Genomic DNA, 13,690 nt, shown 5'->3' with positions numbered 1-13,690 from the left:
TCAGGAAGCTAAATATAGAATTGCCATATGACCCGGCAATACCACTGTTGGTATCTATCTACTCAGAGGACATGAGGGCAAGGACACAAATGGACATTTGCACCCAATGTTTATAGCAGCATTACTTACAATTGCCAAGAGATGGAAACAGCCAAAATGCCCATCGACAGATGAGTGGCTAAACAAACTGATATATACATATGATGGAATATTATGCAGCTGTAAGACAGAATGAAGTTATGAAGTATGTAACAACATGGATGGACCTGAAGGACATTATGGTGAGTGAGATTAGCCAGAAACAAAAGGACAAATACTGTATGGTCTCACTGATATGAAGTGACATTAGTGAATAAACTTGGAGAACTTCATGGGTAACAGAGACCATCAGGAGACAGAAATAGGATAAGATACTGGGTAACTGGAGCTGAACGGATACAGACTGTGCAACAGGTCTGATTGTAAAAACTCAGAAATGGATAGAGCAATATTACCTAACTGTAATAACAAATTACGTTAAAACACTGAATGAAGCTGAATGTGAGAATGATAGAGGGAGGAAACCTGGGGGCACAAAAGAAATCAGAAAGACAGACAGACAACAAAGATGGAGATGGTATAACCTAGGAATGCCTAGAGCGTATAATGATAGCGACTAAATGTACAAATTTTAAAAATGTTTTTGCATGAGGAAGAACAAAAGAATGTCATTACTGTAGGGTGTTGAAAATAGATAATTAATACATTAAAATTTTAACTTATGTGTGAGACTAAAGCAAAAAATGTTTATTTGGTACAAAATTTATATTTCAACTAGTGCATTTCCTAATATAACTTATGTAGATAGCTTGGTTGAACACCATAAGTACATGGAACCTTGGGTAGGACATGAGATTGTGTTGGTCTGTCCAGGGTGATGCCCCAATGAATCCCAAAGTGATTTGATCCATGAGTGGAGAAGTATTTGCAAAGTCCCCTTCAGGGAATGGTGAAAATGGGGGGAAATTCAACCTCCCCAAGTTGAATTCTTGATATTCTCACAAGCAGTGTGGACAACCAAAGCTATAGGCTGAGCCCCCAGTCTTGGGGGTTGTTCATATGAAACTTAACCCCACAAAAGATAGGTCAAGCCTACTTAAAAATAGGCCTAAGAGTCACCCCCACAAGAGAACCTCTTTTGTTGCTCAGATGTGGCCTCTCTCTCCAGCCAATACAACAAGCAAATTCACCACCCTTCCCGTCTATGTGGGACATGACTCCCAGGAGTGTGGACCTTCTTAACAACATGGGACACAAATCTTAGAATGAGCTGAGACTCAGAATCAAGGGACTGAGAAAAACCCTAGTATGAGCTGAGATTTAGCATCAAGGGATTGAGAAAACCTTCTGGACCAAAACCGGGAAGAGTGAAACGAGACAAAGCGTCAATATCTGAGAGATTCCAAACAGAGTGTGTGTGTGGGGGGGTTATCCTGGAGGTTATTCTTACCCATTAAGTAGGTATCACCTTGCTATTCAAGATGTAATGGAGAGGCAGGAGGGAACCACCTGAAAATGTAGAGCTGTGTTCCAGTAGCCATGTTTCTTGATGATGACTGTATAATGCTATAGCTTTTACAATGTGACTGTGTGATTGTGAAAACCTTGTGTCTGACACTCCTTTTATCTACCTTGTCAACAGACGAGTAGATCATATGGAATAAAAATAAACAGGGGGGAAAATAAATAAATAAATAAATTATAGGGGGAACAAATGTTAAAATAAATTTAGTTTGAAATGCTAGTGATCAATGAAAGGGAGGGGTAAATGGTATGGTATGTATATATATATATTTTTTCTGTTTTTGGTTAATTTTTTTTCTGAATAGATGCAAATGTTCCAAAAAATGATCATGATGATGAATATGCAACTATGTGATGATATTGTGAATTACAGATTATATACGTAGAACGGAATGATCAAAATAGGGATTTTGCATTTGTTAAGTGTTTTTTGGTATTTAAAAAAAATTTTTTAATTTTTTAAAAACACAAAAAATAAATAAAGAAAAAGAAAATTCTTAAACAGAGGCGAGAAGGAAGCCATGATTTGCTTCTCGTCAAAACAAAACTGTTATTTTAAATATGTGGCTTTAAATGACAATATTAAATTCATTCACATCAAGACAGAAGCATTATAGGAAAAAAATTTATATTTTGAATGTTTCTTAGGTCCACCACTTAACAGTTTAAGGTATTAAACCTCTCCCAACTGTGCTTTCCCTTATAAAAAATGGGAATAAAACCTTTCTTACACAGTTGTGATTTTGGAGAAATTAGTATGTAAAGGGCTCAGCACAAGCAGGAACATAATAAATGTTTCATTCTTCTCTCTTAAAGGAAGTTGATTTTAGGTATGACAACTATATTCTATACAACAAATACATTCAATTTCTAAATAAAGGCTAGTAACTGCTGTTGATACTATACTTTCAGTATTCTTTAATAATCCCCAGTAATCACCTGTACTTTAACCAATAAACAGTTAACAACTTCACATCAGATCACAAGCTCCTGGCCTACTTTAAAGTTTCAGGAATATAAATAACTAGTTTCCCTTTCTAAAACTCACCTTCTGTGCAAAATCAAAGTTCATAATCTCTTGACAATACCATCCCTTTTACTTATACAAATACTCTGTGAAGCTTTAAGCAAAAGGAAAAAATTTACTAGCTACAAAACCAGTCATGCAAATTAAGAGCCTATGCTTTAGTTATCTCACAGTATTTGGCAGGCTGTGTAGACTGAATCCCAGCTGGCTGGCAAGGAAAGTGTGCCAAGTAGAAATACAAGTCTCTGCACACTTTATTCTAGAATCCAGATTAAAAACCTGTCTGTGGCAGATAGCACAAAGATGAAAAATGGAAAGCAAATTAAGTAGCCTCACATAAAAGGCAAAAGAAGCCTTCTTTTAATCCTAATCACACAGCCCTGGATTCCAAACTTTAAAGAACACCCCAAGATCTCTTAAAAGGGCTAATCTTTAACATCTGCTAATAGTCTTTTTAAATTGCACACCTGGATGAGAACTCCTACTGACTCTAACAATGACCGCAATCAGAATTTTTAAATGTTTTTAAAATATTAAAGGATCTGCAGATGAAATAAGAAATCCTGAATCTGCTTTAACATAATCCAGGTATGTGTGTGTGTGTGTTTGTGTGTGTGTGTGCAAGGGTAGCTCAAGTGGTAGAATTCTCGCCTACCAGGCAGGAGACCCCGATTCTATTCCCTGATGCAATAATTCCAAAAAAATAATTAAATAAACCTCTCTTGTTTCTATTCTGGAGCAGTTAAAAGAAAAAATCTGAGATGATGGTATGGCAACCCATGACAAACTCTGGGATCTGTCATGTAACTACTTGTTGGAGAGTGCTTTGAAAACTATTGCTTATTTCTTTCTTTGGTTTGTACATGTTGTAACATACAGTTTAAAAAAAAAAGATCAAGATGGAAATTTCAGAACAGTAACAATAATAATCCAACGGGGTTTCGAGAATGGGAGGTGGAGGAGAGTAGTATGTGGAATAGGTGAAACAAGATTTGCCATACAGTGACAACTGTTGCAGCAGGATAACTGAGCACATGGAAGTTCTTTTACTACTCTATTTTTGTGTTAGAAATTTTCATAATGGAAGTTTTTAAAAATGAAGGATTAGGACATTTTAGCAATATAGTCTTTCCCTGCAGTTCTCATTCAGTTGCTTTAAACTGTTTCTCAGTTCTCTTACCCATCAAACTGTCTGGAAAATGGTAACCATTATCATGACCTCATCCACAGGCCCCTCTTCAAATTGGCCACAATTTTTTTTTTAAGTGTGAAATATTTAAATAAGGAACTTTAACAGTGTCCAAACTTATCCACATACTCTCTTTCAGAGAAAGATATGTACGTAAAAACTAAATGCCTGGAGAGATGATATAAGAAGTTTGAGTTTGGATAAGTCTTTTTCACTGCTGTGATATATATAACTCTACTACGAAAAATGGTCTGAATGAACAGGGACACTCCACTGGAAGGATACTATGGAATTTAAACTGCACACTTTGAACAACCTCGTTGATAAAATTTATCATCACAGGTTCTTGAATAAAATATCTGCATATGATATGTACAGGATTTCTAAGATTTCTGGGATCTAAGTAGGTACACAAACACTTCTGTCTACAAAAAAGATCCAAAACTTCCATCATTTTCAAAAGGGTTCTAATTCAGTAAAGGTTAGGAACCACTTTAGATTTATAGAAACCCCTTATTCAAATTTAGGTTTGGATTTCTAAACTTCAACTAAAATTAAAAGGCTTTGAGTGAGAATAAAGCAACAACAATCTGACAAACATAATCCAAGAAGAATTCAGACACAAAGGAAATGTCCAAATTTTAGCAGGGAGAGGCAAAAAAAAAAAGGTCAAAAAGCATGTAAACGTTCCCAGAACTATAAACAACTTATAAACATATGAACTTGTCAATGGTTTATTAGAACTGCTAACTTGCACAGGCCAGGAAAAGAGCCCTCTGAGAATTAAAAGCACTCCCTTAAAGCTCCCTTCTTATTCTACAAAGAGCTTCGAGGGGGCTGCCAGGATGGCTGCTGCTCTGCATGGCTAAAGAAAAGAAAAGAAAAAGAAGCATAGAGCTACACAGCAATGCCTTCTCTTTAAGGGTGCCTCTGTAGGAGGAAGGAAGAGGGACATAATGTTCTTTAAACAACTATCTGTATTTTAGTATACATTTTCTCCTCACAGACCCATTAACGGACTGTGGATTTCCAGTCAATCCACTGTGTCCTCCATCGGAGCTATAATTTAGCTACAATGGACTGGGACTCTCATTTCTACAGAAAACTATGTTTTCAGTTCCCAGCAGAAAACTTCAATTGCCACTTTGGACATATATATACAGATAGACAGATAGATAAAACCCATCAACAAACAAAACTATATAAGCAATTGCTGCCTATAATAAATATTTAACTACCAAGTTTCTGTTTCCTCTTTATCTAAGAATTCATCACCACTGATACCCTGTTACCAGAGCTCCCTTCCTGCCAATAATACCCTATTCTCTAAAGCCAACACATAGGAAGCCTGTGTTTTGCTTTCCTGACCATCTCACCCCTTCCCCAGTATCACCTTCCTTCCTTCCTCCAGCCTACCTGCCCCACGTTAAGTACTGGGGAAAAGCAAGATCCAGCAGTTAAGAAGACTTATTATCCCAGGATGAGACGGGACCCAGCATCAAGGGATTGAGAAAACCTTCTTGACCAAATGGGGGAAGAGAGAAATGAGACAAACAAAGTGTCTGTAAAATATTTGCCACTTTTCTGTAAACCTAAAATGATATGAAATAAAAACACATTTAAAAAAAAATCAAAGTGTCAGTGGCTAAGATTCCCAACAGAGTTGACAGGTTATCCTGGAGGTTATTCTTATGCATTAACAGCTATCCTCTTTTTAGTTTATAGTGCACTGTAGTGGCTGAAGGGAAATACCTAACTGTACAGCTGTGTCCCAATAGCCTTGTTTCTTGAAGATAACTGTATAATGATATAGCATTTACAATGTAATTGTGAAAACCTGTGTCTGATGCTCCTTTTAACTAGGATATGGGCAGATCAGTAAAAAATATGGATAAAAAATAAATAATAGGGGGAACAAAGATTAAAATAAATTGGGTAGATGGAAATACTATCGGTCAATGAGGAGGAGGAGTGAGGGGTATGGGATGTATGAATTTTTTATTTTTTCTTTTCTATTTATTTTCCCAGAGTGATGCAAATTTTTCAAAAAAAAGATCACATTATTTATGTAGAACGGAATTATTAAAAACTACGAATGTTTGTGTTTTTTGGTATTTTAAGAAAAAAATTAAAAAATTAATTTAAAAAAAGTAAAAAAAAAAAATGATCACAGCGATGAATACACAACTATGGGATGATATTGTGAGCCACTGACTGTATACCATGTATGGCATGTTTGTATGTTAAAAAAGTTTGGGTGTTTGTATATTGTTTTATTAATAAAAATATTTTTTTAAAAAAGAAGAAGACTGGTTAACTGAAGTGGAACAACAGTCCTAGAACCTGGCAGAGCAGGTGACACACAGTTCTCAATATGTTGTAAATCAATCAATAAATTTAAATCTATTTCCAATTCAGTCACCAGCAGAATTGGACAAGTCACTTAACATCTTTGACCCTCATCCATAAAATGAGGAGAACAGAGTTAAAATTTAGTTTTCTATATTCTATGATTACATTTTTAGGAGCTGACTTGGAAACAGTTTCTATGCTCTCTGTTTTTTAAAAACTGGAGATTTAACCTATCCTAATTTATAAACAATTGCTTAAGAAGAAATATGGGCAAAACAGTGAGCACAGCCAAATCAGAATTAACTGGGAGGATAAAGGGAATGACAGTAACAGCTGGCTCATCCTCATCCAAGGGTGAAACATTAAAAAAAAAAGGAGAGAAATATGTTCAACATTTTTAGCAAAATTATGCAAGGCATAGTCCATCAGACTGTTTGATATACCTTATATTAAGCCTACAAAGGTCAAATTCTTAAGAATTCAGTACTAGGAAAGTTTCAATGTCTTTACTTCCTTCCAAAATACAAGATCTATGTAACCTTTCTTATCACTTTACTTTGGCTGCCAAGAAGTCGAAAACTAAGGTTTACTTTCAACTACAGTGGCTGTCCTTGTCCTTCTAATGCTGATATGGCTCTCTCCTCCCTGCCACCTCCTTTCTTAGCACTTCAGTCTTTCAGTTAATTGTATCTTTATCATTTACTTTTCCGTCTCAAACCCTGTGAGTGGGGGTATAACTGATAAAATTTATTGTTTTATGGGAGTACTAGATTTCAGATTTACAAATTAATATTTTAAAAACACAACTGTAGTTTTGTGGATTACAACTTATTAATACAAGTTGCTACTAGCCCCGAACAAACGCCAAACCAATTTCAATTTGCAATAAAGTTAGATTCTTCCGTGTTTCCACTCAGTACCTCCTTAATTTTTCTGAACCTTTTTTGGAGGCAAGTCTAACTCCTCAACCTAATCCTCACTGTAAATGCGCATCTCATTTTCATTATGAGTAATCACCTAAATCCTCCACAATAAAAGAAAAAAGATACTGTGTAATCTTAACCCAACAAAAACAGAGATGTTTCTTATTGGCATTGCATTAGAGATTTATAAAAGACTGTTCCCAAAACGTATCTCGAGTAATACTCTAGAAACATTAATACCCAAGTTGTTTAAATAAAATCTGAACTACTGGTTTCTTAATTAAATTTCCTTTATGAAAGCATCAATAGTCCCCATTAATCATAAATACAGGGAGAAAACCCAAGAAGTATACTTTAGAATTTAAATCCCTTAATTAAATGGCTTGCATGAAGCTCTCTTGGATCAGGATATAGAAAAGCAAAACTTACCTGAAGTCATTAATTTAGAACAGCTACTTCTGCTTGCATCATCTTCTAAGATACGGTTTGTGCTCTTTTCTTTTCCAACCAGTGCATCCTCCAAAGGTAAGCATTTATCAGACACAACACTGTCTTCACCCACTGGATAAGTAATTTTGTTATTGGCTTCAAGTACAGAAGTGACATCTTCCAGCTGAGCAGCTTCACTAGATTCTGAATAAGAAGAACCCTTACCCTGGGCTAAATTCTTTGAAGAAACCGGTAGAGATTCATCATCACTATCAAATCCAAAAGGATCTCCAGTATTTTCTTCTTCCACCTTAGGTTTCTTTGGAATTTCTTGGATATCTGGTTTAAAATTGGGCCTCTTCTGCCCTAATTTAGCCATAAATGTGGTCTCTCCCCATTTTGTACTCAGGGTGGTCCGTTTGTTGGAAAAGACTTCATCAAATTTCGAACTGCCATTTCCTCCTTTCCTACTGTATGTTTTTCCAAATCTGGATGTCATTTTGATACTTGTTTCATATTCTCTGCAGAAAAAAAATTAAGAAAATATATAATCACCAAGTATTTAACAAGTGCTAAATTCTGCATATGAAAATAAGAACCTGGAGATTCTCCCTATTTGACTTTTAAACATTCAAGACACAAACCATTAAAATGATTAAATAAATAAATGAAGAGGGTGTAAAGAGAGGCACTAATTTTTTTATTCTATATACTTCTATGCCCATTTTTAAAAAAATGAGTACATATATTCATATAGTAGTCACAAGGTAAAAAAAGCATAACGAACCTTTCCCCTGTCTATGTGGGACATGACTCCCAGGGGTGTGGACCTTCCTAGCAACGTGGGACAGAAATCTTAGAATGAGCTGAGACTCAGCATCAAGGGATTGAGAAAAACCCTAGAATGAGCAGAGACTCAGCATCAAGGGATCCAGAAAATCTTCTTGACCAAAAGGGGGAAGAGTGAAATGAGACAAAGTGTCAATGGCTGAGAGATTCCAAACAAAGCGGAGAGGTTGTCCTGGAGGTTACTCTTACGCATTAAGGAGATTCAAGATGTAGTGGAGAGGCTGGAGGGAACTGCCTGAAAATGTAGAGCTGTGTTCCAGTAGCCATGCTTCTTGAGGATGATTGTATAATGCTATAGCTGTCACAATGTGACTGTGTGATTGTGAAACCCTTGTGCCTGATGCTCCTTTTATCTACCTTGTCAACAGACAAGTAGAACATACGGAATAAAAATAAATAATGGGGGAACAAATGTTAAAATAAATTTAGTTTGAAATGCTAGTGATCAATGAAAGCAAGGGTTAAGGAATATGGTATATATAATCATTTTTTTTTCTATTTTCGTTTTATTTCTTTTTCTGTTGTCTTTTTTTTCTTATTTGATGCAAATGTTCTAAGAAATGATGAATATGCAACTAAGTGATGATATTGTGAATTACTGATTATATATGTAGAACGGAATGATCATGTTAATGCTTTATTCATTTGTTGTTAATTTTTTTAATTAATAAAAAAGCATAATGACCAACGATATTATAATAAAGCATCCACAAAAATCACTTATAGTGAACTATCTACTTTTTAAAGTTTCAAATTCATTAATTCACTATTCTCAGGAACATCACTTTTACCTTAAAAAAGTAATCTGAATAGGGTTACATAAAATCCTGAAAAACACAAAACGTTCTTTTCTTTTTTTTGGAGCACTTATTCATACGAAGAAAGAAGGTAGGAAAAATGGTGTTATTTTGTCATGTACTGTAATCTGGACCTTTCAACTCAACCTTGAAGGGTCTGATTCTGGGTCTTAATGTAATTTGGACTGTAACTTGGAAAGTATTCCTTAGATGGTCATCTCCCTAAGCTCAAGAAACCATCCTTATTCTATCCTCCTTTTCCCCATAGTGCTGTACTCATTTGCTGATTTACATTTTTGGAGCAAGTGAACTCCAGCATGCTACACAGTTCCACAGATTATTAAACAAACCAATAGAAACATGTAACCTTTATTTTCCTCTTAGCTTTATAAAGGATAAATACATTTATCTGATTTATCTACATAATAACAGGTACTAGGGCAAAAGAAAAAATTGAAAAAATTGGCCATTAAGCCAAGTCAAACATTTTCTAAAGCAAGTTATGGTACCTTCTAAGCACTTTTTACTATCAATATTTCTTACACTTCGGCCTTCTGAAATTCAAATACCAATATATTAAATATAAATAAAAGTTTTTAAGCAATTACCTAGGAGCTTGAAAATCTCCATTACTTTGAAATTTATAATACAACTGCAATGATATTTGACCTAACTTTACATATGTTTTGATCTATGCTTCAAAGGTTTTCCTTCATTACCAAATTCTTCCAATTTATAGTGAATCACTGTCCAACATATTTTACACGTTTTCAGTCAAGGACCTTCTTCCTCTCAAAGATTGGTTAGAAGCCAATTTTAACAAAATAATGGTTAACTTAGTCATCAATCACATCTGCGTTGAGAAAATTTTAAGTTCTCTGAAGACCTTTTTAAAACGTCACAAACTTTTTCCTGAAGGAGACCTATTTCTCCTCGTACTGTGGATTTAGTTTACACTGAAGAATCTTGTTGTCTTTCTTGCTAAATACAGCCTAAACAAAAGATCACCACGCACCTAGCACAGACAAATACACAGGCATTTCTCTTCATCTAATCAAGAATTGTAAAGCTTTGATCTGCAGAGCTACATTTACACATACACCAACAAAGCTGGAAGGGTTTGGATGCATTTAACCCTGTAACCATCAAAAAATGCTTACTGAAGGCCAAACCAAAAACCTAGACTTGATCTCCTTTAAGCCCAAAGCAGAAAAATTCATTGTACAAATGGTCCCAGAACCACGGTGCATTCACTATTAAAGGTTTAAAGTCTAGTTGTAGACTCTGTAGATGTAGCTGCATATTCGATCTTAAGGAACTGTTACTTTAAGTGTGACAATATGGTGGTTATGTTTTTGAAGAGTCGACGTCTTTTACAAATATATACTTAAATATCTTTGGTGATGAAATAATGTTGAAGGTTTTTATCCTAAAATTAAGGGATGTGGAACGGGAAGTTGTGCAGATGTGGCAAATTTGGTTAACAGTTAATAACGGCTGAAATCTGAGCGATGAGTAGATGGGAGTTTATTAATATAATACTCCCTTACTTTTGATTTCCTTGATGGTATGTCACAATAAAATGTTTAAAAACAAAAACGTTGCTAGACATTAGATAATGCTACAGCATTATCTTAGAGAGTAAAGGACATATAAATTTAAAAGAAGCGTGCAGGCATATTTGACATTATAATTTACACGGGGCCTCAGGTCACACACAGCTATCTTGTTCAGGCTTCAAACTCCAAAGCCTACCCTAACAAAAAAAAGAAAAGAAATATTCACAACTCAGTCGACTCGGTTGTTGGGCCTTTGCTCTGCCTAAAGCCAGGTCGAATTTTTCAGGGAAGTGCGCTGACATATAAAATGTCCCCACACTTAAAAATCCGTACAAAAATAGGCTCTTCCCGGCCCCCAGGGGCTCTGGGACTTCCACGAAGGAAGGAAAGCCGGAAGGAGCAGACCTAGCCACCCAGAAAACTTCACCTGAGGGCAAACCCGGAGGAAGAAGGGCGTGGGAGGGGGCACCCCTCCGGCTGGTCGCTCAAGCAACTTTTCGGCTCCCCACCCCCACCGCCCAGGAAAGGGATGTCGCTTCCGACGCCCCGGAAGCCTCTGCCACCGAATCCCCAAGACAGCGTAAGGCCTCAGTCGCAGCCACAGGCAGAGAAGGAGGCAGGAAGATTTTCCGAGGGTGAAATCAACACACTTACTTGACCGGGTTTTGGGAGGGAAGTTAAATCAGCAGCCGCCCAGGGAGAACTCCGAAAAAGGAAAATAAAAAAGGAAAAAAAGAGTTCTCCGGGTCGTCCCCCTGCCCAACTTCTTCAGAGACAGGATAAGGTGCGATGGCGAGACTTACAGCCCCCCTCTGCCCACCCCCTGCCTCACCCACCGTCGCTGGCTCACCCCGGGCCTAGACAGCCGCCGGAGACCTCACTTACCCTCGGCGCCTGGCGGGTGCTCTGGCCTCGGGCCGCCTCCGCCTCTCCCGCTCCCAACGGCCCACGGGCGGGCGCGGGAGCCCCGCGCGGGACAACGAGGCCGGCTGGAGCGCGAAGAGAGAAAGGGTGGGGGGGCCTCCGCCACCGTCCAAACCCGAGACTCCGCTTTCGGTAAATAGGAAACCGGGAGGGGGGAGGAGCGGCGGCCCCGCAACTTCCCTCCCCGCCTTGACCGCCGCCGGCCGGGCCGGGCCTAGGCCTCCCAGGCCTCCGCAGCCAGTACCGGAGCCCGCTCCGTGTCCCCGCTGGGCCGCCGCCGCCTCCTGCGCCGCCGCTTCCGCCGGTGAATGGTCAGCGCTGGAGTTTGAACAGGGCCCTGAACCATCTCAACGCCATTTGCGCTCCGGCCCCCACCTCCTTCCTCCAACAGCCGCTCGCTCCGTCACTCCGCTTCCCACAGGCCCCGCGCGACCGCCTGACCCTGCAGCCAATCGCGCGGCCCCTTACTCAAACCGCCGCGCAGGCGCCGCGCCCCGCATGCTCCGGGACCCGCCATTGGCCCGCCCGCGGGGCCCGACGGGACTTGTAGTCCCGGTCCGCGAGGTCTCGGTATCGAGCGCGGGGAGCGGGAGCGAGCGGCGGACGTGGTGGTCGCCGCAGGCTTGGGCGGCCCGGGCTCGGGACCTTTTTCCAGCTCCCCGCCCCGCTGGGAGACAGGTGCCTCAGGGAGAAGGCCGGGGGCGCAGTGCAGGCAGCTGTGTCAATCGTTTCCCCTCCAGGGACCCGCCGGTGTCTGGGGACGGTGGGTGTGCAGCTGCATGGGGCCTGCTGGGGCCGCGGCCGGGAAGCGGGGAGGCGGGGAGCTTGCGACTCGGAGCTGCCCTCGACCCGGCCTGGCTGGTGCGGGCCCCCACGGGTATTGACGGCGCGGCGAGGGACGGGAAGGCCTGGGCCGCTGGGCACCCGGCGGCCGTGGCTAGTGCGCCCCCTCCAACCGCTCGGTCCTTGCTCTCCCTTCGAATTATACTAAAGCTTTGATGGGAGAAGATGATCTTGATTGTGGTATAACTTTAAAGTACTCTTACAGAAACGTGAAAGAGGGGAAATAAAACAAGAGGCGGGATGTCATTCACTGTTGATGCTGCGTGATGCCTGCGCCTGGGCTCATACCGGTCTCTCTACTTGTGTATCTGAAATTTTCCATAATAAAGAGCTTAAAGAAATGAACCACAGCCTCTGGGGAGCTATCGGGGTGGTGATGGCAGGAAGGAAGATACATCTTCCTCTGTACACCCTTTGGAGCTGTCTGAGGTTTTTCCCATGTCGATGTGTTTACCCATTTAGAATATTGGAAAGTATTTTTGTTTTGTTTTGTTGTGTGTGTGTGTGTGTGTGTGTTTTTAAGGCTGCGGTGGGAAAACAGAGTTCCAAAGAATAGCACATACGGGCTTCTCCTAATAGAGGTGCATGATTCATTGGACTCACGGCCCTGATGTTTGGAGGGCGGTTAGTAGAGACCCACCTGGGAAATTAGGAAGCTACTAATTGCTTCTAGTGAAAAGCCCCGCCCCTTCTGCCAATGGATAATTTGCTTTGGATGCGCCCAGAAGTTACCAGGCTCCCTCCAGTCTATTAGAGGAAAATCCAAATAAAGAAAAAATGAAAATCCTGCAGTCCTTTCCCCTAGAAATTTAAGGTAGATTTTTAGGGTGGTCGAATTGTTTGACTTTGGTGGTGTGACTGCTCGCAAAGTTTATATTCTGGCATTTATATTTCCAAATGCCCTATCAATATTTTCTAATTGTTTCAGAGTAAATCAATGCTGCTGTAGCTTATGTGAATGGAGTTACCATAGGCCTGGGCAGTCCCCTGTGGGTGATACCTGCATGACTTTTATCTGGGTCAGTTTTGTCTTTAAAAAAAATGCGTAGGATCTTGTTTTATCAGTTAGGTGAAGATTGCCGGCAGAGGTGCAGGCTGCACTTACTATAATTACTTAGATGACATGGTTGTGGGTGCTAATTAAGGGGTAATTATCATCAGAGGCAAAAGCTAAGATCAAAAAGCCAAAAGTGGCCAGAGAGACAATTGGAAAGTATTCCTTTAAGAGAATGCTG

General features: G+C 39.7%; 1 protein-coding gene across 3 annotated transcripts in view; it reads right to left on the bottom strand.

Annotated features, from left to right (window-relative positions):
- LOC143653579 (wings apart-like protein homolog) overlaps positions 1–12,043 on the bottom strand; it is an 86,594-nt gene extending 74,551 nt beyond the window's left edge. For 2 of the 3 annotated variants that reach the window (XM_077124706.1, XM_077124707.1), the window contains exons 1-2: positions 11,574–12,043; positions 7,484–8,004 (exon numbers count right to left, since the gene is read on the bottom strand). In XM_077124706.1, the coding sequence (XP_076980821.1) occupies positions 7,484–7,982 (499 nt within the window). In that variant the 5' untranslated portion in view covers positions 7,983–8,004; positions 11,574–12,043. The remainder of the gene's footprint in view (positions 1–7,483; positions 8,005–11,573) is intronic. The other variant, XM_077124705.1, reaches the window with a different exon arrangement.
- Between the last annotated feature and the right edge of the window lie 1,647 nt (positions 12,044–13,690).

Source organism: Tamandua tetradactyla, chromosome 13, assembly GCF_023851605.1.
Source record: "Tamandua tetradactyla isolate mTamTet1 chromosome 13, mTamTet1.pri, whole genome shotgun sequence".
In the NCBI taxonomy this organism is placed as follows: Eukaryota; Metazoa; Chordata; class Mammalia; order Pilosa; family Myrmecophagidae; genus Tamandua; species Tamandua tetradactyla.
The sequence above is the reverse complement of the archived record's forward strand: the minus strand, read 5'-3'. Positions and strand labels throughout refer to the sequence as shown.